The sequence below is a fragment of the Manis javanica genome, chromosome 11 (assembly GCF_040802235.1).
Source record: "Manis javanica isolate MJ-LG chromosome 11, MJ_LKY, whole genome shotgun sequence".
Classification (NCBI taxonomy): domain Eukaryota; kingdom Metazoa; phylum Chordata; class Mammalia; order Pholidota; family Manidae; genus Manis; species Manis javanica.
The window spans coordinates 96,360,936-96,384,024 of NC_133166.1; the positions used below are offsets into that span (position 1 = coordinate 96,360,936).

Below are 23,089 nucleotides of genomic sequence, written 5' to 3' on the forward strand. Positions count from 1 at the left end.
CATAAGATGATACAATTTGTGCCCAACTTGGGTATTGCACCTACATTTTCAGCCTGATTTTCTTTTTTTCTTTCCTTTCTTTTCTTTTTTTTTCAACAGCAGGAAGAACATGGATTTAACTGGTAAACACAGACAATTCCCAGACATCTTTTTGATGCAAAGATTTTACTGTACTGATGCTTCAAATTTTTACCTCCTAGGAAATTCCCTTGAATTGCAGGCTCATTTATTTTTTTTAACCTATTCCTTGGGAAGGGGACACCAGAGAAGGGGCAGCATGGAGGAGAAAAGGCCCAAGACCATGGAATCCCTTGGGAAAGGAACACACAATGGGGCCTGAATAATCTGCTGGTGGCAGAGGAGGCCCTGGACAATGGCCCTTCCTGCCAGGGTTAGGGTTCAAAGGTGCTTTGAGGACAATTGGCTAGAGACAGCAGAAATTTAAGACTTTATTGGATTACAGCTTTTTTTTTTTTCCAGAAAGGAAGAGGATCATCTGCTGTAAAACTGCTGCCTTCTCTTACAGTGGCAGCCTTCAGAGGAGAAACCTCTTGTCCCCTTCTGGACAGTGCAGTCAGAGGTTGTGTGCCCACCCCTTAACAAAAATGCCCTAGATTGCATGGCCTATAAACAACAAACATCACTTTGTCACAGTTCCAGAGGTTGGGAAGTCCAAGATCAGGGTTCTGGCAGATTCAGGGCACTAGTGAGGACCCACTTCCTGGTTTATACACAGCTGGCCTCTCAATTTCCCCACATAAAGGAAGGGACAGAGGAGTTCTCTTTCATAAGAGCACCGACTCCATTCATGAGGGCTCCACCCTTATGACCTACCTCCCAATACCATCACACTGGGGGTTAGAAGTCAATAATGAATTTTGGGGGGACATAAACATGCATCTTTAGCAGCAATCACCTTGCAAATACTTGGATTTGGCCTCTGGGGAATTTTTTAATTCACATAGAAAGAAGAAGTTGCTCACTTACCTTGGGTTCTAGGCAAGGAAACTCCCCTTTTGGTTCCCAAAAGCTTCCCACCCCCTTTTTTTTTAGCACTATAGGAAGACGAAACTGAAGCAAGCTTAATAATACAGCACCTGTGACCCGGGCCTGCCTGGCTGATGAATGAGACTGAAAGCAGCTGCTATGGAGACCCCTGGTCAGGCCATACCTTCCCTGTGGAATTTCTGAAGGTCAAGAACCATGTGATATGAAGGCCACTGCTCCTACTAAGCTTGGCTCTGCCTGGGTGAGCAGGTAGCCACCTCTAGGTATTTGATCAATACCAGGAGGTGTATTATGAATATTCATGGAAATTAGAATCAACAATCTTCCCTGAGCAGGACAAATGGTCGCCCCATCAGGCCTGGCCACAGAGCAGTCTTCTGGGTTCAGACTTCTCTTCTTCCCCTGAAAAACTATGTACAGATCAAGACCCCCCTGTATCAGTGAGGGGCCAAGCAGCAAACAGGTGGAACTCTCAAAAATATTCAAGTGAAGTACATTTTTGAAGGGCCCGATGACAGAGACATTGATGAGGGACCCATCAAGGATGGTGGGGAACCCAGGACCAGGGACCCAGAATCCCAGAATCTGTTACCTGCCCTAGGCCTGAAGGTGCCAGGGAAGGCAGGAGATAGGAGCCCTGTCCCTGAGGGCAGCCTCCTGAGCAGACAGCAGAAAACGGACTGGGGGCCAATGGAGCGACAAGTGCGCACAGATGGTCAGCCCCTGGGCACAGGCCTCAATACCTTCTGGGGGAAAATCACACCCATGGGGAAGAGAGGGGAAGACAAGTGAGAAGTAGCAAGGGCTTTAGAGGGCAAACAAGTCATCTGCGCACCCAGACCATGAGCAGAAGCAATTCTGAGGCTGACGTCTTCCTGGATGTACCGAAGAGCAAGTGCGAGCCCCACGGTTATATGGAAGCGTTCGGCTTTACCTGAGGGAGGACCAAGGGGTCTCTTGTTGACAGTCTTCTCTGAGGCTTTCTGACTATCCCATTTGGGAGAGGGGGTCAGCATTAGAAATATACCAACGCACCCTCCTTTCCTCATTATAACACTTCCCACTTTATGAAAGATGACAGCTCTCTGGGGAGCAGGGTTTCATGACAAACAGGTTTTCTGGCAGAAGAAGCTCACAAAAAGCCGAGAGGAAGAACCCACCCTCCAAGTTTTCCTCATTTATTATTGCTAACGTTTACTGAGAACGTACTCCTTGCCAGACATTGTTCCAAGGGCTTTGCGTGGACATACTCATTCCATGCTCGTGCAACCCAGGGAAACGGGCATTGTCGTGGACTGAATGTTTGTGTCCCCCCGAGTTTGTGTATGTGTGGCTGCATTTGGACATGGGGCCTCTAGAGAGTAATTAAGGCTAAATGAGGTCATAAGGATGGGGCCCTGATCAGATAGGATTAGTGTCCCTGTAAGAAAGGACATCAGAGAGCTTGCTCCTTCTCTCCAGGTCTCACACCAAGGAGAGGCCACAGGAGGACATGCAAGAAGGTGGCAGTCCACTGCCAGGAAGAGAATTCTCCCCAGAGACCAAATGTGGCCGCATGGACTTCCAGACTCCAGAACTGTGAGAAAGCAAATGTTGTTTAAGACCCCCAGTCTGTGGCATTTTGTTATGGTGGCCTAAGTGCATTGAGTCAGGTGCTATCAATAATCCCATTTTATAGGTGAGGACACTGCAGCCTAGGGAAGCTACATGGTTTTCTTAAGGTCACCCCATTTGCCTTTGACTTTGATCTCTTCACCTCTCAGGGCTCTGCTTTTCTTATAGGAAGAGGGTAGGTGGAAATAGATCAGGGACCATAAACTCAGTTGTCAATAGGGGTCAGGCAGATCACAGAAATGAGGGGAGTTGGCCAAGTGGGGACAATGGGGAGAGGGCAGGCCCCCTTAGTGAAGGCAGCCTCTAGCAAGCTTCAACAAACTGTTGACCAAGAGGCTAGTATTCTCAGATCTACCATTTTTCAAGACAAACTTGGAAGTCTGGATCTTTTTGTAAAATGTGCTTTTTAAAATCTTGGCAACAAATTGCATCATGAGACAGGATGCAGGCCAATTAAGACATATCTATGGGCCACATTTGGCATATAAAGTCCAGTTTGTCCCCTTTGCACTAAATGCTTTTTCTACATCCCTTTCTCCTGCCTCTCCCCTCAGCCATGATTCTCTGCCTGTGGCAGTATTCCTGTAGGCAAACTCTAAGCCCCCTGCCTTCAGGAACAGAAGTACCATCTTGATCCAGAATTGTTTAAGGTACAGTCAGTGCAGACAGCACCGTGAAGACTTGGCCGAGCCATGCAACTCAGCCCATTCTGAAAATTAGTTCAGTAACACCCACCTCACAGAAGTTCTGGAGGGATTGAATAAGATCGTGCATGAGGCAGCAGCCGGCAAAGAATGAATCAGCAGTGCCAGAGCCCTGCTGGGGCTCAGGGACACGGTGCTCGGTGCCCTCTGTGTCCCTCAGGTCTGCCACTATTAGGTGTTTGAGCCCTTCCATACAGGAGACTGACGGCTTCTTTGGCTGCCACATGCTCGAAATAGAAATGCTTGCAAAGTTCTAAAGGCAGCAGAGGGTGTCCTGGAGCACCCATGGTCCACGGCTGGGAGGGGAGAAGTCGTCAGGGACGGGAGCAGCAGCCATTTCACCCTTGCAAGCCAGGAACAAAACAGCCTCTTCTGCTCATGAGGGGCTGGGAGGCATAATTAGTAAGAGAGTTTGTGATAATGCCCTGAAAGTTCTGCTCCTGCTTAATAGCTGCCTGTACAAATTCCACTGGGTCCCCTGTTAGTTGGGGCTAAAGAGGTTTAAAAATCGTCCAGACTGCCCAAAATACTCCGAGGGAGGCTCCCCAGGAGGGAGGTTATTTACTGCACTGCTGATTGAGGAACAGTTTATGTACTCTGGTTCATTTTTCACCAAAGCCTTTATCAGTGTGGTTGGTTTTGGGGCTGATTTTTTTTTTTTTTTTTTTTTGGTAAATAAAAAAGAGCAGATTATGTGTGTTCCAAGGCCATGACTCACATTAGCTGTTTGCCAGCTGTGAGGGAGACAGAACTGGGTCCTCTGGGGAGGGTCACCAGCGAGGAGACTTGAGCAAGGAGGCAAAGCTCACCTTTCCTCCTGATCCTGCTGGGGAGCTCAGGACAGGGATGCTCTGGGAGGCGTGGCCGCAGAACGGGTGGGTTCCAGGCAGCCCGGGGGAGGAAGGAAGCCAGAAAGGAACTGGTTTGCGTGGGTGGGGCAGAGAGAGGTCCAGGGGAGGTGTACTGGCGACTCCTGAAGAACCCGGTGGTGCGTGTGATTGCGAAGTGAGGACAGCACAGAAAACGGAGGAGGGACGTGTGTAAAGCTGCACTCTGGGCTGGATTCAAACTGTGGATTAAATCTAAATCCACTCTGGGCAGATCAAGGAAAGGCTTAAAAGGTGTGACCTTGAAAAGAACCTTCTGCCACAAGAGCCGGGAGATCCTAAAATGCATTTTGGGAAGAGATGATGGTAATGCTTTTGAAGTAGAGAACGACACTCACTGGATTTGGGGCTCAGCCCTGCCACCAACTGGCTAGATAATCCTGGGCACCCCACCCCCTCCAAAGCTTGATCTGTAAAATGAGGTGGTTGGAGCAGATCCCTAGTGCTAAATCTTGGCGGCATGTTAGAACCACCTGGGGGGCTGCAGCCCAGACCCATTAAATCAGAATCCTTACGAGTGGGTCCAGGCTTGGTGGCCCACAAACTGGAATGCTGTACTTAGCCACGTTTGAGACCCTCAGGGTTTGATGGTCTCTAAGGGTCTCTTCCAGCCCTGCCGTTCATTGAGTCTTGAAGGAAAGGAGAGGGTGATGGCAGGCACTCCTCAGTAGAAGCAAGACATGGAGCAGATGGCCTCTTGAGAGTTCCACTGCCCGTAAGAGTCAATGATTTGAGACCTAAATTGGCAGGTTCTTGCTGCAAGTTCCAGCCCCCTGTCTTTCTCCCCCATCAGTTTATTCCACAAATATTTATTGAGTACCTACTACGTGCCTCGCACTGTTCTGGGTGCTGCGGATATAACAGTGAATGAGACAGACCCTTTCCCTATGTTCAACTCTTGGGGCCGACCTGAAACCACAGAGCTGTTCCCAGTGGAGCATTTTCCCTCCGTCTTGTTCCCTCTGAAACAAAAAACTGAAAGGCAGAGACACAATAGTGAAGAAGAGGGGAAGTTTCATTTGAATATAGTTCAAGGGAGGAGTGGGCAGAGTCCGGTAGACAAAAGCCCCTTTTAGGGGAGGGTCCTAACCATGAGTACCTCTTTGATTGATAGGCTGGGGTCATTTGATTGACAGTTCTAGTTATACAACTATTCTTCTTGGTGCACATGTCTCCTCCCAGAATGCACACAGAAAAACTCTTTGTGGAGGGGTGGGGGGGTGGAAGGGCAGCAAAACTGCAATTTTATGTTAATGAGATAATACTGAGGTGTGGTTTGGGCAGTTCTTAGTTCGGTTGCAGGTGTGTGGTGATCTGGTTGTACCCGGTTTGGCTTGGTACTCATAGGCAAAGAGGTTATCTCCCTGCAAAACCTTGCTGTCTTTAAGTGGGACCCCCTACCTGAGTGGTTTTTTCCTTGAACCTTATCTTCCCCTGACTGAGCTGCTCATGTCTACCTTTCTACCTAACAAAGCTAAAGAGGAGGGTGCGGGATGGTGCAGAGAACAGCAAGGGAAGTTTGGGACTGTGCAGGAAAGGAATATGGCAGGGCGAAGCTAACAAAAGGCTTGACTAGCTGAACGGGCGCACAGGGCAGAGAGGCCTGAGACTGACAAGCGAGATGTGGTAGGAACTGACTGGAACTAGATCAAACCAAGATGGAGTCTGATGTTGTTAGGGTTGAGTTTGTTCTCAGTCCCTGTCCCCAGCGTGACAAAGAACTGAAAGGCAGAGGCATGATAGCGAAGCAGAGGGAAAGTTTTATTTGAATGCACCCCAGGGGAGGCGCGGGCCGGAGTCCAGGCAGACAAAGGCCTCGATCCGTTGGGCGGGAGGCTTACATGTTGCATGCTGGTTAGGAGACACCTCTGACGGCCAAGGTGGGGTTATTTGGTTTACAGGTCTTTCTGTACACCCCTCCCTCTCCGTGAGCCTGCCCTTTCCCCATGCTGAGGGGTGATATGGGCAGTTCTTAGTCCCGTTTGATTGTGATCTGGTTGGGGAGGAAGTCACCTCCCCGCAAAGCCTGTGCTGTCTCCACGTGGGACCCCTCCCTGGGCAGAGCTTGGGCAGCTTTTCCTTTCAACCGTATCAGAGCAGCCTCTTCTTTGAGCCTTATCTTCCCCTTTTCCGCCCGCTAGTGTCTACCTAACATTCCTAACCATTTGACTGAGAATAGCTGTCTAACTTAATAACTGTCGTTTACATAGTAAAAGTTACACCCATTAGCACCAAGACAGTTTACAATAGTCGTGACAACACCAGAAAGTGACCTAATAAGGAGAAGCACCTCTTCTTGTAAGAGTCTCCCCAGAAAAATCTTGGTTATTCTCCCCCCTACTTTACATGTTCATTGTACTTCAAATAAAAGAACTAACGACCCCCCTGGGACGGGCTACCCTGCCTGTGGAGTTCTCTGCTGCATATTCTATGCTTCCCATCTCGACAGACCTGCCTCACAATGTACCTGGCTTGTGTCTGATTTCTATCCTGCATGTAGCCAAGGACCCACCCCTGTGGCAGAGGCCCAAGAGCCTCCCACTTTCCCCTACAACATATGTGTTGATTCACACAGTTCCCCAAACTCACACATTATTTCCTCATACTCCTAAGGTTACTAGAGATCTGTCCTTGGTTTATTAATCCCATCTTCCTTTCCTCCTTTCTCCTCCAATTGTGGGGTCATCAATATCTGCCTTCAGCAAGTCAATTCCAGCACCCCACCAACATATGGGGGTGTTTTCCCAAGCCACCAAGAAATTCTTGGACACCAGCAGGGTGTCCTACAATTTAACCCAATTCTGACACTACCTGGAGGTAGAGTTGATCCTATAGGTCAAGGGTTCAGCCCCACAAGCCTGCCCTCCCGCTCCCACTTGAGATGCCAGCTGACAGTCCCGAGGGCAGGTTGTGACTGCATCAGACCACTGCCCCCCTCTATAGTAGAGGTTCCTATGAGCCCCTCCTTGGGTTCACTTTATTTGCAAGAGTGGTTTGTTGAACTCAGAGAAACATTTAATTACCAGATTACCCGTTTATTATCAAAAGGTATAACTCAAGAACAGCCGGATAGTAGAGATGTGGAGGGCAAGATATGCGGAAAGGGTGGGGATCTTCCAGGCCCTCTCCTTGAGCCATTCCCCAAATCTCCACGTGTTCACCAACCTAGAAGGCTCTCTGGTCCCCAAATCTCCACGTGTTCACCAACCTAGAAGGCTCTCTGGAACCAGTCCTTTTGGATTTTATGGCAGCTTCATCACATGGGCTTGATTGGTTAAGTAACTGGCCATTGGTTTACAAGCAACCTCCAGCCCTTCTTCCCTCCCCAAAGGGAGTGGGAAGTCCTAGCCCTTTAATCACAAGGTTGTTTCTCCTGACAACCAGCTCCCATCCTTAGGTGCTTTCCAAAGTCCCATTAAGTAACACAAGATGCATTTATCATACTCCTCACAGAAGTTCCAAGGGTTTTAGGAGTCCTATGCCAACTATGTATTTCTTATTGAAAATCACAATATCACAGCGAGCAACCCCAGGCAAACCTAAGCAAACTCTACTCCCTGGTAGATGCATAATCCCAAGCATGCACCACGTCTTCCCAAATCAGTATAAGCTTCTCATGGCCCAGGAATGTCTAAACTGTACCCTTGGCTTCCCAAAGACTCAAGGCCCAGTCCTGGGCCATGAGATGCTTATGCCGATTCGGGAAGACAGGGTGCACACTTGGGAGTATGCATCTACCAGGGAGTAGTGTTTGCTTAGGTTTGCCTGGGGTTGCTCACTGTGATGCTGTGGATTCAAATCTCACCTCTGCTTCTTACTAGAGGATGTGTCCCTGTGTTCTCAGCATGTGGTGGCCAAGGTCAGGCCGTCCCAGAATGTGCCCTTGCAGCATGCAGATTCTGCTAGAGCTGAAGACATCAAGGCCCAGAAGACTTGGACACATGGACCTCCCCCACTCCACCCCAATACATAAAAAGAATTTAGTTAGAAGGCCTGCTCAGGAAGAGAGCTGGCACCAGATAACTACATTACAATATAAACTGGGGGTGGTGGACCGGGAGCGATGTGGCTAAGCCTGTTAAAATTCCTCTCTGTGCCCCATTCTTTCTGTGAGGCCCAGCAAACATTTGTTTACCATTTACTCTTTCATCTTCCTGTGAACTATTTCCCTTTTCCTTTGAAGTCCCAGACCCCTACCCCTTCTCCTTAGTTCAGGATGACAGATATACCTCATTGTCCCTGAGGGTCTTTGGCATTTATTCTAGGGATTCCCCTTGTATATGTAGTTAAAACTTTTTTTTTCCTCCTGTTAATCCACCTCAAGCCAATTTCATTCTTAGGCCAGCTGGAAGAACCCCAAGGATGGCGGAAATTCCTTGCTCCCAGACAGCACCCAACCTGCCCGCCCTGCCCTTCTCAGGTCTGCGTCTTCAAAATGGGGACAATACCACGCTTCGCTCTGTTGTGAAGAGTAAATGAATCAGTGAAGATCAGGCACTTTCTGGCACATGCCAACAGCACAAGGTGGTCGCTCTTATTGCCCTAAGGCAGCAGATATTAGATGTGCTTCTCCTGATTAAGCTAAGGGAGAGCCCAGCAAGGCTGTGGTGGCATTGCTCCCTCACTGCCCATCTGGGCAGGCACCTGCCCGATACACTGGTCATGAGACTTCTAGATGCTGTAACAGGGAGATCCTGAAATCCCAGGGCTTAATTCAACAGTTCATTCTTTTCTCATGAAAAGTGTATTGGGCCTGGTTTGGGGGGTGGGTGAGCATCATTTAGGGTGCCAGAGGGTCTATCATCTTCAGGCAGCCCAAGGCTTTGACATCCAAGTGCCACAGGAGCTGAGAGAGAGTGTGGAGGGCCACATGGGAGGCTTCTGTGGGCCAGGTGGGGAAGGGAGTCACTTCCGCCCTGTTCCACTGACCAGGACGCAGTCGCATGCCGCAAGAAGCCTGGGAAGGGCGCCGGGAAGAAGGGCAGGAGCCAGGGGTCTTCTCAGCTGGTGAAGCTGTGTCTCAATCTTGGACCCCCACACCACGGTCTGGTCGTTACCCCATCTAGGACAGGACTGCGGCCACTGCTCCGGGACGGGACTACCTCCTCCTGTCCCCTTCCTCTCTGACCTTCTCCAGTTACTTCCCTCCAATCCCTGGTCTCTCTCCAGGGGCACCTGCTCTCTATTGTACTCCTGTGGCTGGGGAAAGGTTCATTGTTTGGCCACTGAAGGCTCTCGGGGAGAGGTGTTCTAGGGCTTCACTGACAAAAGATTCCGGGGGTGGGGGGCACAGGCAGAGAGGCCTTCCATGATGGAGGGCTGGCCACCTCCACCTGCTTCCTGTGAGATCCGAGAGCCTGTTCTCAGGCCCTGCACTCCCAGGGACCAGGGAGGAGCTGATGTCCTGATTCTGTGCCCTGGTCAGCAACAGCCTGTCACCTGGGAACTCGTTGGAAATGCACATTCTCAGCGGCACCTCAAACTTGCTGAATCAGAAAATGAATTCAGAAAGATTAGTAACCTGACCAAAGTCACAGAGCAGGACGACAGTGTTTGAACAGGCCTGCGGGTGATACTGGTGCAGCCAGGACCCTTCCCTGCCTCCCTGCCCCCCACAGGAGGGCACAGGAAAGAATGGGCTTCACACTGTCACCAGGGGCCACAGGGTGAACAACAGCCTGGCCCCCAAGTGGGACACTCTCAGGGCTAAGGAGGCAGCACTCATACACAGATTAGGAAACGAGTTCTGGAGAGCATTGGGGGAATCCACAGGCAACAGGGGGCTCACCCAAGTCTACAGGGCTTCCTGAGCCATGTGGGGAGCTCACAGATACAGTCCCATTTGATCCACTCACACTCAATTCCCAATACACAGGTAGTAAGACTCAGCTCAGAGAGGTTGGTAACCTCCCTAAAGTCACACAGCTAGAAAGAGGTCGGGCAGCATTTACTCTAAGATCTAACACCAGAGCCTGTGCATGCTCCATCCACCAGTCTGCTGCCCACTTCCTCACTGCATCTCCCCTCCAGGGAGCAATCCTGCCAGGCAGTTCTCATACTCAGCAACTCATGGGATCCAGCAGCAAGAGAAAGCCTCCTTGCTTGGCTGCCCTGCCCTCTGCCCCCAGGCTCTGGGCTGGGGGCTCAGCAGCATCTCTGACAAGGGAGGAAGCTCCAGTCAATTCAGGAACCAGGGACACTGGCCTGTGACCCTGAGTCAGCGGGAGTGCCTCCCCATCCTGGGGACAAGGCTGGTGTCCCGCGGGGGTCCCTCAGGGCGCCCAGTCGGATAAGAGCCTGACACAGGTGGTGGTTGTGGGGAGGAAAGCAGTTGCTCAGCTTGTCCAGAGGAGGGACATATGGGGTTCCCAGAGCAGCCCAGTCCCCAGGAACCCCAAATATGGGTGTCCAGCTGAGGGGAGCCCGGGTTGGTGGTCTCCTGATGCCCTGCTGTTCTCTCTTGTTCACCAGGTGGGCCACAGCCCCCTCCCAGTACAGGGCACCCAAAACCAAGGTAGCTTTTTAAGACACTTGGCCACAGACTCGAAGTTACATAATCATCACTAAAATAAACACGGGGAAAAGCGCGAATGGATTTATGCTTTCACCTTTCTTCAATATGCAGTTGTCATCAAGGAGCCTAGCACATATGAACCTCAAGCTCTCTGGTGTCTGCCTGAGGGGCAGCCAGGTATGGCTCATTGGACTTCTTGCCTTGCCAGCAGAACCCAAGGTCCTCAAATGTGGGTGTCACCAGTGTGGCTCATTAGCATTGTCCTAATTAGAAGCCCAGAGTGTCCACCTCCATGTGCCTGGAACATCTTCCCTGACCTGCATCCAGATCATTACTGCCAGGCCCAGAGGGTGGAGAGGGATAGCAAGGGGGCTGCCCTGGGGGTGCTAGGGGCTGCCCCAGGCAGACTGGGTGTGGGAGACATTTCTCCGGGGTCTGCACAGGGTCTGCACAGAGCTATGGAATAATCCAGGCAACTGTCTCATAGGTGCTGGGGGGCAGAAGTGCCACCAGCAGATTCATGCCAGGGCTAAGAGAGCCAGCACCTGACAGCCCTTGGAGATGGCCCTCTGGGTCACCTGACATCCCTCTGGGTCACCAGGATGCACTGGCACCTGCCTGTTCTCTGTGCCCACCTGAGGCTGGGGCTGCTGCCAGCACTCCTGGAAGGGTTTTTCTAACCTTCTTTTCCCCAGGGAGGCAGCCTGGAATAGAGAGGCCTTCCCCAGGGACTCTGAAGTGGGACCCTGGCCCTGACTCCGTTTTTCCCAAAGCCATGCAGCTTTCTGCAAGGCTGAATCTGAATTAACTCTTCTGCAAAATGGTTATAAGTAGTGAGATCCAGAATTTTCTATAGGAGGCACTTAGGAGCCCTAAGGAAGGAGGTGGGTGTGGATAAAATGAGAGTTTCTGTGGCCAGGATTCTCACCTGGCCGTGGTTGACTAGCTCACTGCACACTTGTGGGCAATTGCATGGCTGTTGACTATAAAAAGAGCTCTGCCCAGTGCTCTGGGCGGGACATGGTGGCAGGGCTGCAAGCCTACAGGAGAGCAGAGCAGAGGCTGGAGTGGTGGCAGTGCCAAGGATAGAGGCCCAGAGGATGGCTGTGCAGGACGACTGTGCAGAGAGGCCCAGAGGACGGCTGTGTGGACAGAGGGGCCCAGAGGCAGAACCGGCCTGCTGTATGCAGACTTGCTCTCAGTGAATGGGATTTTAGTGACTGACCTGCCACTGTAAGAATAAAGTTGGGTATAACCCTTTCAACCCAAGAACATTTTGCTGTCATTTTCTTTGGTCACTCTGAATCCATAGCGAACTTGCCCAGGGCTGAAACCCACTGGCAAGACAGTGGGGGAGCATGGAAATTGTCTGTAAGCACATATGCACTATTTTACTTAAATCACAGGCTTGTTGGGGGTGGGCTGGGGAACAGAGAGGCAGGCAATGCTGAAGCCCCTCCCAGCCAACTTCTGGTGCTGTCTTGGTTCTACGAACCAAAGCCTGCCTCCCTCAGGGGTGGGGTGGGGGGGCGTGATGGTCAAATGAGACCATCTGATGAAACCCTTTGGGAATTGCATGCTTTCAACAGATGGAACATATTCTCTCTTCCTAAGGCAGGACCCTAACCCTTTAGCCAGGAGCTTGACCAGCATTGCTTGCTAATGGATCAGAAACATCCCCTGTGGGCCCTTCTGCAGAGGGGCCACCAGTGGGCCCTGCCCCCAGCCCTGGATGATGCTCCAGTTGGTTATCTGGGGCTCCTTCCTAAGCCCCTGTGGGGAGGATGGAAGTGCCTATGGCCAAGATCCTCACCTGACCCTAAATTACTTGATGATGTAATTGGCTTGGGGCTAGGCTACTGCTTCCCCACCTGTTATAAATGAGCTATTATTGACTGAGTCACTATATAAAGAGCTCCGCCCAGTGTTCTGGGCAGAGGCAGAGGTGAAGGTAGATTACGGACCTGCAGACTGCTGGGTGCAGACATGATTCCAGCGCTGAATCTACCGTGGGAGAAAGAAGCCAGGTATACACCCTTTTACTCCAAGAACGTTCTGTTGTCATTTCTGGGTCTCACTGATCTTGCCCAGGGCTGAACCTCTCAGGCAAAACAGCCCCCAAAGCACTGTTTATGGGAGGAACCTCCCTGCTCATTAATAGTCCTCCAAATAGGTGGTAAGAGCCTTCGAAGGCAAAAGGTGGCTACTGCCCCGTTGCTTCGGGAGCACACGGCCTGCTCGTGAAAGTTCCTGCAGTGCCGCCGTGGGTCCGAGGGAATGGGTGTGAACAGTCTGCGGGGGTTTTGGTTCGGTTTTGTTTTTCAAAGGCATCCCTGGTCCCTTGGACAGGGATTGTCACGGGATCCGGTGCCCTGCGCGGAGTAGGCATCCCACAAAGCATTTCAATGAGCGGGAATCGTCCCCATTTCCAAAGAGCTCGCCTTTCCCTGGAGGGTGATGAAGGGGCAGGAACACACACAACATACCAGCCACGGGGCCTTTTGGGAAAGTCAGCCGAGACGGCAGAAAGAAACTCGAGACTGAAAAGATGACCAGGGAGGTCAAGTTTTAAATACACGGAGCTCTTGCCCCGGGTCAGACCTCCCGGATGTGCGGGAAAAGAGAAAACCGGGGATGGGGAGGAGGTGGGGGTGGGGATTTCCCAAGGGGCCGAGCAGGTGCTCCCGTCAGACTCCGCCCAGGCTGGCCGCGGGGAAGCCTCCCCTGCCGTAGGGGCTCCGGGCTCCCGCTCGCTGACGTACCACAGCACCGGCCCAGCCCTCCTCACCAGCTACCCTCCCAGCAGGTCTCAGCGGCAAGCCTAGGCGTTTTACCACTTGAAAGGGAGGCATTTCCTGCCCGCTTCTGGGACAGAACCTCTTCTCTCCTTTGCTACCTTTTCTCCAAACCAGGGAGTGGTGTCGCTGCATTCCTCCATGGCAATCCAGGGGGACTGCAGGGATGGGGTGTCAGTGCCGTCTTCCCCGGGGAGCAAACTGATTTCTGCAGCCGGTTTGTCTAGCGATCCGTTCTTGCGGCGGAGCCCAGCTCCCGTCTCCACCCCACCTGCCTTCTGATGCAGTCCTGAGGAAAGAGGCTCCTGGCGGGGCCGAGCCACAGCTGGCACCCTCTAGGAATCAGCCTGTGCCCCCGGGCTCCCGTGGTGCCGGGAGCGTGCGCACAGAGGCGATGCCCAGTGGCGTGTCGTCTGTGCCTCGGAGCTCGTCCACCACAGCCACACTTGCGCCGCGGCGCACGGAGCTGTCGGGTTATCTGAGAAACCACATCTCCACCATGTTCCTCTTCCCTGGGGAGATACAAAAGCCCTTCTATCTGGATAATGGAAAGAACGGCTAGGTCACGTTTCCAATCAGAGCAGAGGACCTGTTTCTGGGGCAGCCATGGGGCACATCATGGGGAGGGGTGCTGAGCCCAGGCTGACCCCCCTGAAGAGGCCATCGGGCTCAGCCGGCCTGCGCAGGGACCAGCAGGCGCCTAGGAAAGGCTGTTCTCCAAGTGTGGTCCCCAGACCGGCCACATCAGCATCACCTGGGAACCTGTTAGGAATAGAGAGTCTCGGGCCCCACTTCAGTCCTGCAGAATCAGAACCTCTGGGGGTGGGGCCCAGCACCCTACGTTCTAACAAGGGTTCCTGGTGATTGTGAGGCCCACACAAGTTGGTGAACCTTTGGGATAAAGTGTGCCATGATCTTGAGACCTGGGCAGGAGGCAGAGCAGGCCCTGGGGGTGATGCCAGAGGCCTCCAGTCAGGGCAGCGCCATCCATTTGCCCCTGTGTACAGGTAACATCCTTTGCTAGGTGTGCCAGCAGGTGGGAAAGGTTTGGGAATCAGCTGCAGGAGCACATAACAGGGAGAAATGCTAAAGAAGAATGGCTTCGTTCTTTCAGGCACAGAGTAGAGTTTATTCCATTTGAACTACATGTTTACACATTCTGAGTAACGTGGCTCAGAGACCAACATTTGTTCAAATCCTTTTGCCTGACACGAATGTGTCCGGTGTCGGCACAGGCCCGCTACATCTTGACCTTGGACAGGAATGAACACGGAAAGGTGAAAGCACACAGCCAAGCTGAGGTGTGTCTTTGGAAGGAAACCATTGTGTCCCTGGGCCGCCTGGAGCAGCTGTCCAGAGGGCACCCCAAGGGCAAGGAGCAGTTCAGGCATTCCACAGAGGAACAGCCTCCAGTGAGAAGCATCGTGACCTTTTCCAGGCTGCAGAAGTTGGGCAGGACGGCTAAGCTGAGCCAGCACAAATGACCATCCCATTATTTGGCTTGGAACCATCCCTAGAATGTGAAAGCTTGGTGATGGCTAATGTTTCATCACTGCCCCACACTGTGCTGCCCAGAGAGTGGGAGTGAGAAGGCACTCACTCATTTAACGAGTAACGTATGTGTATAGGAGTGACTGGTTTGGAGATATAGGTGAAATGAACTGGCACATCCCTGTCTCCCTTCCCCAACGCAAAACACAACCCTCACACTAATCCACTGAAATTTCAGCTGTTTGAAACAATTCACGAAATGACCAGTAGAGGGGGTGCGCTCCCCACTTTTGGTGTGGAAGTGGCTCTCCCTGCCAGTGTCAGGTCTAGACGCCAGGTTTTCAGGGCTAAGGAAAAGCAAATCTGCTCTACGTCAAAGAGGCACTAGCCTTCAGCAGATTTGGGGGACACAAATTGGTGTAAAGCCTCACATAATCTTGCTGGACATTGAGGCTGTGTGAGCTCTATCCGTTTAGCCTAGACCAAGTTAGATCGCAAATCCAATCAGGATTACTCTTCAGGCTGCCCGATTTCATTGTGATGGAGGCAGCTGAGAGGTTTTGACAAACTGGGCAGTGAGGGTGAGTGCTGGGGTGGGCAGAGAGGCATAAGGGGCATAAAACAATGAAACTGGGGACTTCGAAGCATCACAATCTTCCTCTGCTCAAAAGAAAGAAAAAGCCTTGCCTTATGTGTTCCTGTACTGCAGGAGGGGATGCTATCTCCCCCGGGGAGCCTTCTCATCTCTGTGGGTACAATCTTGATCAAATGCTGTGGACTCTGATGATTTGTTTTCTGAGCATTTTGAGACAGGGACACTGTTACACATTTCCAGTTCTCACCTTAAATCCTGACAACACTGTAAATGCACAACAAATGTTGAATCAGTGAATGAATGAGTATTCAAGAGTAGGGAACCCATTAAGTAAGTATAGTAGCCTTAGTGGAATATTATTCAGTTGTTTAGAATAATGGTTATTTGAAAGTGTTCGTCATGAGAAAAAAAGTGTAGCTTTGTGAGATGATGGGTGTTAAAACTAAATTGAATGTGATCATTTCATACTATATATGTTTCAAATCGTTATGTTATGCACCTCAAACCAATGCAATGTTGCATGTCAATCGTGTCTCAGTGAAATGAAAAAAAAAATTAATGGTTATAATGGCCATGTAGCAACATGGAAAATGCTTATAATTTTATGTTAAATATACAAATTGATACCTATGTTATGGGTTGAGTTGCTTCTCAATTCTTGTCCCTACTGCAACAAAGAACTGAAAGGCAAGAGACACAAGCAGAGTGAAAGTTTTATTTGAATATACTTCAAGGGAGGAGTGGGCCAGAGTCAAGGTAGACAAAGGCAGGCTGCTTACTGCCAGGCTTCTTTTAATGGGGTTTTTGGCAGGGCAGAGAAGTCCTTAATTGACAATCTCTGGCCTTAGAGGCCTGGGCTAATTGGTGAAATGGAGACATGGGCTACATTCTAATGGTTACTGTGCTTGTCTTCTGATATTTTCTTTATCTGGGGAGTGTTTGGACATTCCAAGTAATTTCTGGTCCTTGAAACTTCAGCTAATTAACTCTGTCTTTTCTGGCTCTCTGGTTTTATCTGGTTAACTCTTTGAGTCCCTATTAGTGGGCTTTACTGACTTTATTTTCTCTCCACCACACTCATAAAGACTTTTCTGCCTATCATTTTGACAACATCCTCAAATTAAATTCAAAAAGGTGCTTTTACCTTTAATTAAGGGCCTCTGGAATATGTTGGAGGATTTTCTCATAAAGGAGAAATATTTGGCTAATTTGGCTTATTCATTTGATATAATTACCTGGGAAGCACCTATGTAAGATCATGCATGCATGTGAATGCAAAGGGAACAAGGGGAAATGAAGAGTTGTAAAAGGTAGTGGGCTTGTGGGTGGCTTCCTCCCTACCTTGTTGCTCAATCTCTTCTATTGTGGCTAGTGCAATAAACATAAAAACCATTTTTACCTGCCCCTGAGAGCATCTCAGTTTCATTCTTTGGTGCCTTGACTACCATTCCATTTGTCCAGATCTCAGTGTCTCTTCAGAACTCATTTTTGTTTCATTTTCTGTGCACAATGCCCAGTGCCACACCCACACGCACACGGACATGGCTACATACTTTAATGATTTCAATGGCAGCTGCCATAGTAACATCAAGTTCAAACACATAACATCATGTTCTCCCAAATTAGTCAACTGCCTCTCAAGTGTTATCCACAGTCCCTTTCTACAGTTTCTCACTATACTGATAATGGATATCATTTGTTAAGGATCTACTGTGTGCCTTCCACCTGAATTTAATCCTCACCATAAAGCCGCAAGGTAGGAAACATTGTTGTATTTAGGAGAGTTAGAAACTGAAATTCATGGAGTTTAAATTACTTTCCCAAGATCATAGACAGTTTCCACACCCAAGACTTTAGGCTGGCAAAGGCAGAGGTCTAATACATCATTTATTTAAACAGGAAAATGAAGCTCATAGGCCTCACCTTAATGAGCCTTCCCCCCTCCCCTGGCCCCACCTTCTGAATCCCATTCTCCTTTCTCAAGGCTTTGGAAAAATAACTGCTTCCTCCTTCCTTCCTCCTCCTCCTTCCTCCTATTCAAACCTGCTCACAGGGCATCTACAGATCTTAGCAGAGATTTCAGATAAGGGGTACTCCCTCTTGGTGGTCAGTGTGCTTTGAAACCTTTCTTTAGGGACTCAGTGATATTTTATCTCCTGGGAGATATCAGAAAGGCATTTTCAGGCACAGGGTCCAGTCAAGACCCCTGAAGTCACTTCAGGGCATGTTGTCACCTGTACAAATGACTAGCAACAATTGCAGAGAATGAGGGGTCATGTGGCGTGGGCAGGCGTCTTGGTTTGAGAAGCTGAGACTGGGTGGGTGGGTTACAGGAGACAGTCGACTTCAAAAATGTGTTATTTACCTATCTACTTGTGGCTGCTGTGTGAAATAGGAATTGTATTTTCTTCTGGACAGAAATATTTTTTTCCACTGAAAATCTAAATGTAATTTTAGTGTTTCTCAGTAGGAGCTGAGAAAGGTCTTAGATTTTTAAAGCTATTTCTTATAGAGTCCTGGTAACAGATAAAATGGTGTCTATTACTGTACATTTCAAACAGTTTCATGACTTTGTCTCAACATTTAGTATTTATTAAATTAAATGAAGCTGTTAACTTTATCTGGAAATATCATACTGTAATTAAAATGGTACGAGAGGTACTGGTAGCATTTATTTTTTATGGCTTCCTGTTTACATAGGAGGAAACATCTTCCTTTGCAGCTACCAATTCTCTTTGGCCTCATTAACAGGGCGGCCTACTGTGGCCTTTCTTTCCCCCATGCTCCTCCTCCGTCTCCAATGACTCTTTCATCTGTCCCCTCATTAGTGTTTTGTTCCTTGTTTTGCCCCATAAAAATGATACTGCACCAACTGAACAGCTAGCATTTCAAGAGGTCTCCACTAAATGGCAACACCTACTCTGAGTTATTACTGACTTGTTACTCTTTTTCTCACATTGCAAGTCATTGATCAATGTCAATGACGGCCAATCTCTTTTCTACAAGAGTGGCTTTCAAAGTATGGTCAGCAGAACCTTGGGAGGCCTGAAGACCTTTTGCGGGGATCTATGGCAAAACTCTTTAGTAATAATATAAAAAGTTATTTGCCCTTTTCACCATGTTGACATTAGTTCTGATGGTACAAATGTAGTGATGGATAAAACTTGGTGCCGTAGTCCAAATCAAGGCCGTGGCACCACCCTGAACAGGTGGCCGTTGAACTCTTTGCCACCATGCACTTGCAATTAAAAAAAAAAAGCCATTTTACCTAAGGAGATCCTTGATGAAGAAGTAAGAGCTACTGAATCCAAATCCTTGGGTGCATGACTTTTTAATACTGTGTGATGAAATGAGAAGTATGCTTAACGTGCTTCTGCCACACACCAAAGCATGAAGTTATTAGAGGAAAGGCACTTGTACAATTATTTGAGTTGCAAACCAAACCAGAGGCTTCTTTTCATACACCATTTTTTCTTGAAAGAACAACTGACAGATAAGCTATGGTTATTCACACTTGGCTATTTGGCAGGTATTTTCTCAAAAAGCAATGGAGGTGAGCCTGTCAATGCTTCAAGAAACAACTGACAGAATCAGGTTTTCAAACCAACACTGGCGTTTTAGAAAACCTGCATCTGCCAAAACAAGTTTCAGAAAACTTGTGTGAGCTCGACCACTTCCTGATACTTAGAAAACTTTCTGATGAGGTCGGGGTATTAGCGAATGTGATTGGTGGGGCATCGCCTAATGAAATATGTCAATATTTGGAAGAGCTGCATAACTCAGTGAAGCAGTTATTTTTCCAAATGGCAATGCATGTTATAAAACCACACATGGTTAAAGTTCTATTTAAAGTAGAAGACATACCATTAGATTTTAACAAACCAGGAAAAGTCTATTGATACTGTTTCAGATTTAACATAGCAAACAACCTTTATGGCACTACCAGTTCAGATTTTGATACAGTGTTTAATAAAGAATACCCACCATTATCTGAAAAGGCTATTAAAATAATTATTTTCCAACTTCATATGCGTGCAAGGCTTTTCTTCAAACATGTCAAAATAGCATTATCTCTGTAGATTGAATCCACATCTGATGAGAATCTAGCTTCTATAAAGCCAGATATTAAAGAGTTTTTTGCACTCTTTAAACATGAAAGTGTCACTCTTCTCACTATATTTGTTGTGGAAAACAGTTATTTTTCACAGAAATGTGATAACTTTGAATGAATTAAAGTTTTTTTTTAGTTTCTAGTATGATAAATATTGACAGATAAAACTCACAAAAACAAAAGTTCTTTGGGGACCTCAATGATTTCTAAGTGTAAAAGAATTCTGAGATGAAAACTTCCTGTACAAGTACCACTCCTTCCTTCCCAAATACCTTCTCCATGACCCCTCTCAGAACCTCAGATTTTCTATACTGGTATTCTTTTGCTATAAGTCACTTGGACTTGGACTCTTCTCTCTTTAAATCTAAATACACATTAGTGGTAATATGTTGCTATAGCAGTCATTAATGTGTAAAAATAGTAGCCAACTTTTAGTGCTATGTCTAGTTTTATGCTGAACATTTTTAATGTTTATCTTAATCTTATGAAGAATCAATGTTTATTATGCCATTTTTCAATGAAGAAACTTACTGATTTTATTAGATTGGTTTTATTACATGAATCGGCAAGGGCTTGAGGGAAGATGACACATCCTTTCAGATAAGGCACATGCTCCCAGGAGCAAAGGGCAGAGAAGTCTGAAGCACAGATGCAGTGTCCCGGGATGGCTCTTGCCCAACGAAGGGGCGGCCACCAAGGCAGGTGAGCAGGTGAAGCACATGCTACCTTGCTGGTTAGCCCTGCCCAGGTGGACTTTGTTTCCTCGTGTTCCACCAACCGCCTCTCTCCCTCCTCCACCCATTCTGAAAGCTTATAATCCCTTTCCACTCCCCATGTGCACCTAAGTATCAGAACTTTAACATTAAAAAAATAAATTTATTTCAATCTGAAATACTGAAGAATGAACGTACACATAAATAGAACACAGCAAAAATTGGAATATGAAAAATGACAGGCATTCTTCTGGCAATGCTGAGTTTACACATAAACATTTTTTTAAAGACATTTCGCCAACATTCACAAAAAGCAAAAGCTGTATTTGCAACATTTATAAATTCAACAACTTTGGAAAGCATCCAGTTTCTTTCTAAAATCATTTGATTAAAATTTACACAAGTGATGGTTATCCAACTCCATTTTCCAAAGACAGAATTACATGACATTATCTGACTTTAACTCAAAACAGAAATTTTATTCATTTTACGTTTTGTCACATATTTCATCCTTTTTCTAATCAACAAGGAAAGATACGCATGACATATATGCATATGTTTTTCAGAAATAAAGTGTTCAACTTTTATCTGTGACTCAATCTCAGGAATAGAGCAAACACATGATTATTTTAAACAACACTGACAGTTAAAAAAAATTATTATTTAGAGGAGAGGCCAAAAAACCTGGGATATAAATATCTTAGGAAGTTAATGACTCAGCATATTCTGCCAAAGGTATGGCCAACTGAGTAAAGAGGCTAAAACATTTCAAATTCCCTGTATCCACAAAATAACAATCATCAGTTGTTTATCCAATTGTTCAGGGAATTTTTCTCTAGCTAGGTAAGTTTCTGTGGTACAGTGATTTCATCTACCCCATGATGAATGGCATTTAAGATTTAACAAAGATCTCTGAGACCAAATCGAACACATTCATTATACAGATGAGGAAACTGCTGCCCAGGGAGTTACAGGGACAGCTAGAAAGAGCCAGGATGTGGATATGGAGTTCCTGATTCCCAGTTGAGTTCTTCTGGAATTACATTCCACATTCTCTGGTAATACATTATGTAAATAATATGTAAATCATTTACATAAACGCACATCCTATATAAATTACTTGATAATCTACAATAGTTTGATTACAGAGAATGTTATAAATTATAATGTAAAGCAACTGCATATACTATATCCAAATCAGAATTGCTAATTCACTTCAAGGGTATTCAGGGTATAACTGACTTTTTAAATTTAATGTGGACATAATGTAATTATCAGGCTGTTTAGATATGACTACTCTAAAGATATCTCCCGATCAGCTTAGAGAGTCAGGACAACATTTATGTTTTCACTGTAAACAAAATGCAGCTGTAGGCACTGTGGAAACACATTTGGTCCTATTCTCCTTGTCCTGAGCATGTAAAAGAGCAGAATGTGTCAACAGTATGGAGATTACACTCTTTAGTGAAGAATCCACTCCCTCTACCGCTGAGGGAGGACGCCCCGGGACACAGTATTCCTCAAAGGAGAATGGTCATAAAAATGATACTGCACGCCTGAACAGCCAGCATTTCAAGAGGTCTCCACTAAATGGCAATGCCTAGTCTGGGTTATTACTGACTTCCTCATCTCAGGAATCTTCACACAAAAGTATAGCTGTGATACAAGAAATCATGAAAAAGCCAGTAGCACATAGGATGAAATTTTCTTCCTAGAAAGTTGTATACTGGAAAAAATAAAAAAGTAAAAAAAGCGATGGTACAAAACTAATCTATCTCAAGTTGGAGTGAAAAACTGGTGTCAGCATTTACACCATGATAGGAAGGCAGTGCACAGAACTCAAGGTAATGAGCCTGGGATCCTTAGCTTAATCAGAACCTAAGCCTAAGACCAAAGTCATGGGTTCAGTCTGTACACAGAGTGGTCTGCATGGCCACTGACAGTACCTGTTACAAAGCACCGTACAACGAGGATACAGGAAATGGGAAAAGTCTTACATGTCCTCAGGAAGTGTCATTCCAATACCGTGCTTTGGTGGGTCAGAAGGGTCATGAGGGCATAATGTGCTCACACTGGGGAACCTGGCAGCCAGGCCAGGACAAGAGGGAGCCAATTAGGAGTATGTTCTACACTTGGTTCTACCAGATATTGTTATATGTAAACTCATGTATTCCTACATGACTTAAAGGCATTAGACCTCCATATTATCATTTTAGAAATCCTTCCAAACTTCCATTTTCTACAAAAAAAACGCTTTTGAAAAGTCAATGTCAAGAAGTTTACTTTCAGATTGACAATGTAAGACCAAAAAGGGCGCTCATCAGATAAATGGTAGTGTTAAAATGATGGAAGAAAAAGTATTTTAAGCAAAATATTGCCTAAAGGAAAAATGAAGTGAAACAGTAATCGCATTTAGGGATATGATAATTTTTAAGTAAGTGTCCATTTCCTGTAATGTACAAACCAAGCCTTACCACTTGATTGTCACATGATATTAACTTTTCCTTAAATTGCTGATTCTGATTGTTTGGACATCATAATTGTTTTTGATTCTTGATCTGTAGGACTATCAACTGGCAACTGTAGAAAGGATCAGAAGATAAAAAATTAATAGCATCCGGCATATGCCATTATGACAGATCAACAGTTGGTTCAGG

At 47.4% G+C, this 23,089-nt stretch overlaps 1 protein-coding gene and 1 long non-coding RNA gene across 4 annotated transcripts in view; one reads left to right on the top strand and one right to left on the bottom strand.

Annotated features, from left to right (window-relative positions):
* The window catches only part of LOC140844478 (uncharacterized), a 242,596-nt gene that overhangs the window by 83,405 nt on the left and 136,102 nt on the right, over window positions 1-23,089 (top strand). The gene's annotated exons all lie outside the window — the stretch shown is intronic.
* The window catches only part of FLVCR1 (FLVCR choline and heme transporter 1), a 36,434-nt gene continuing 33,598 nt past the window's right edge, over window positions 20,254-23,089 (bottom strand). For 2 of the 3 annotated variants that reach the window (XM_073216951.1, XM_073216950.1), the window contains one exon: window positions 20,254-23,012. In XM_073216951.1, the coding sequence (XP_073073052.1) occupies window positions 22,938-23,012 (75 nt within the window). In that variant the 3' untranslated portion in view covers window positions 20,254-22,937. The remainder of the gene's footprint in view (window positions 23,013-23,089) is intronic. The other variant, XM_017650866.3, reaches the window with a different exon arrangement.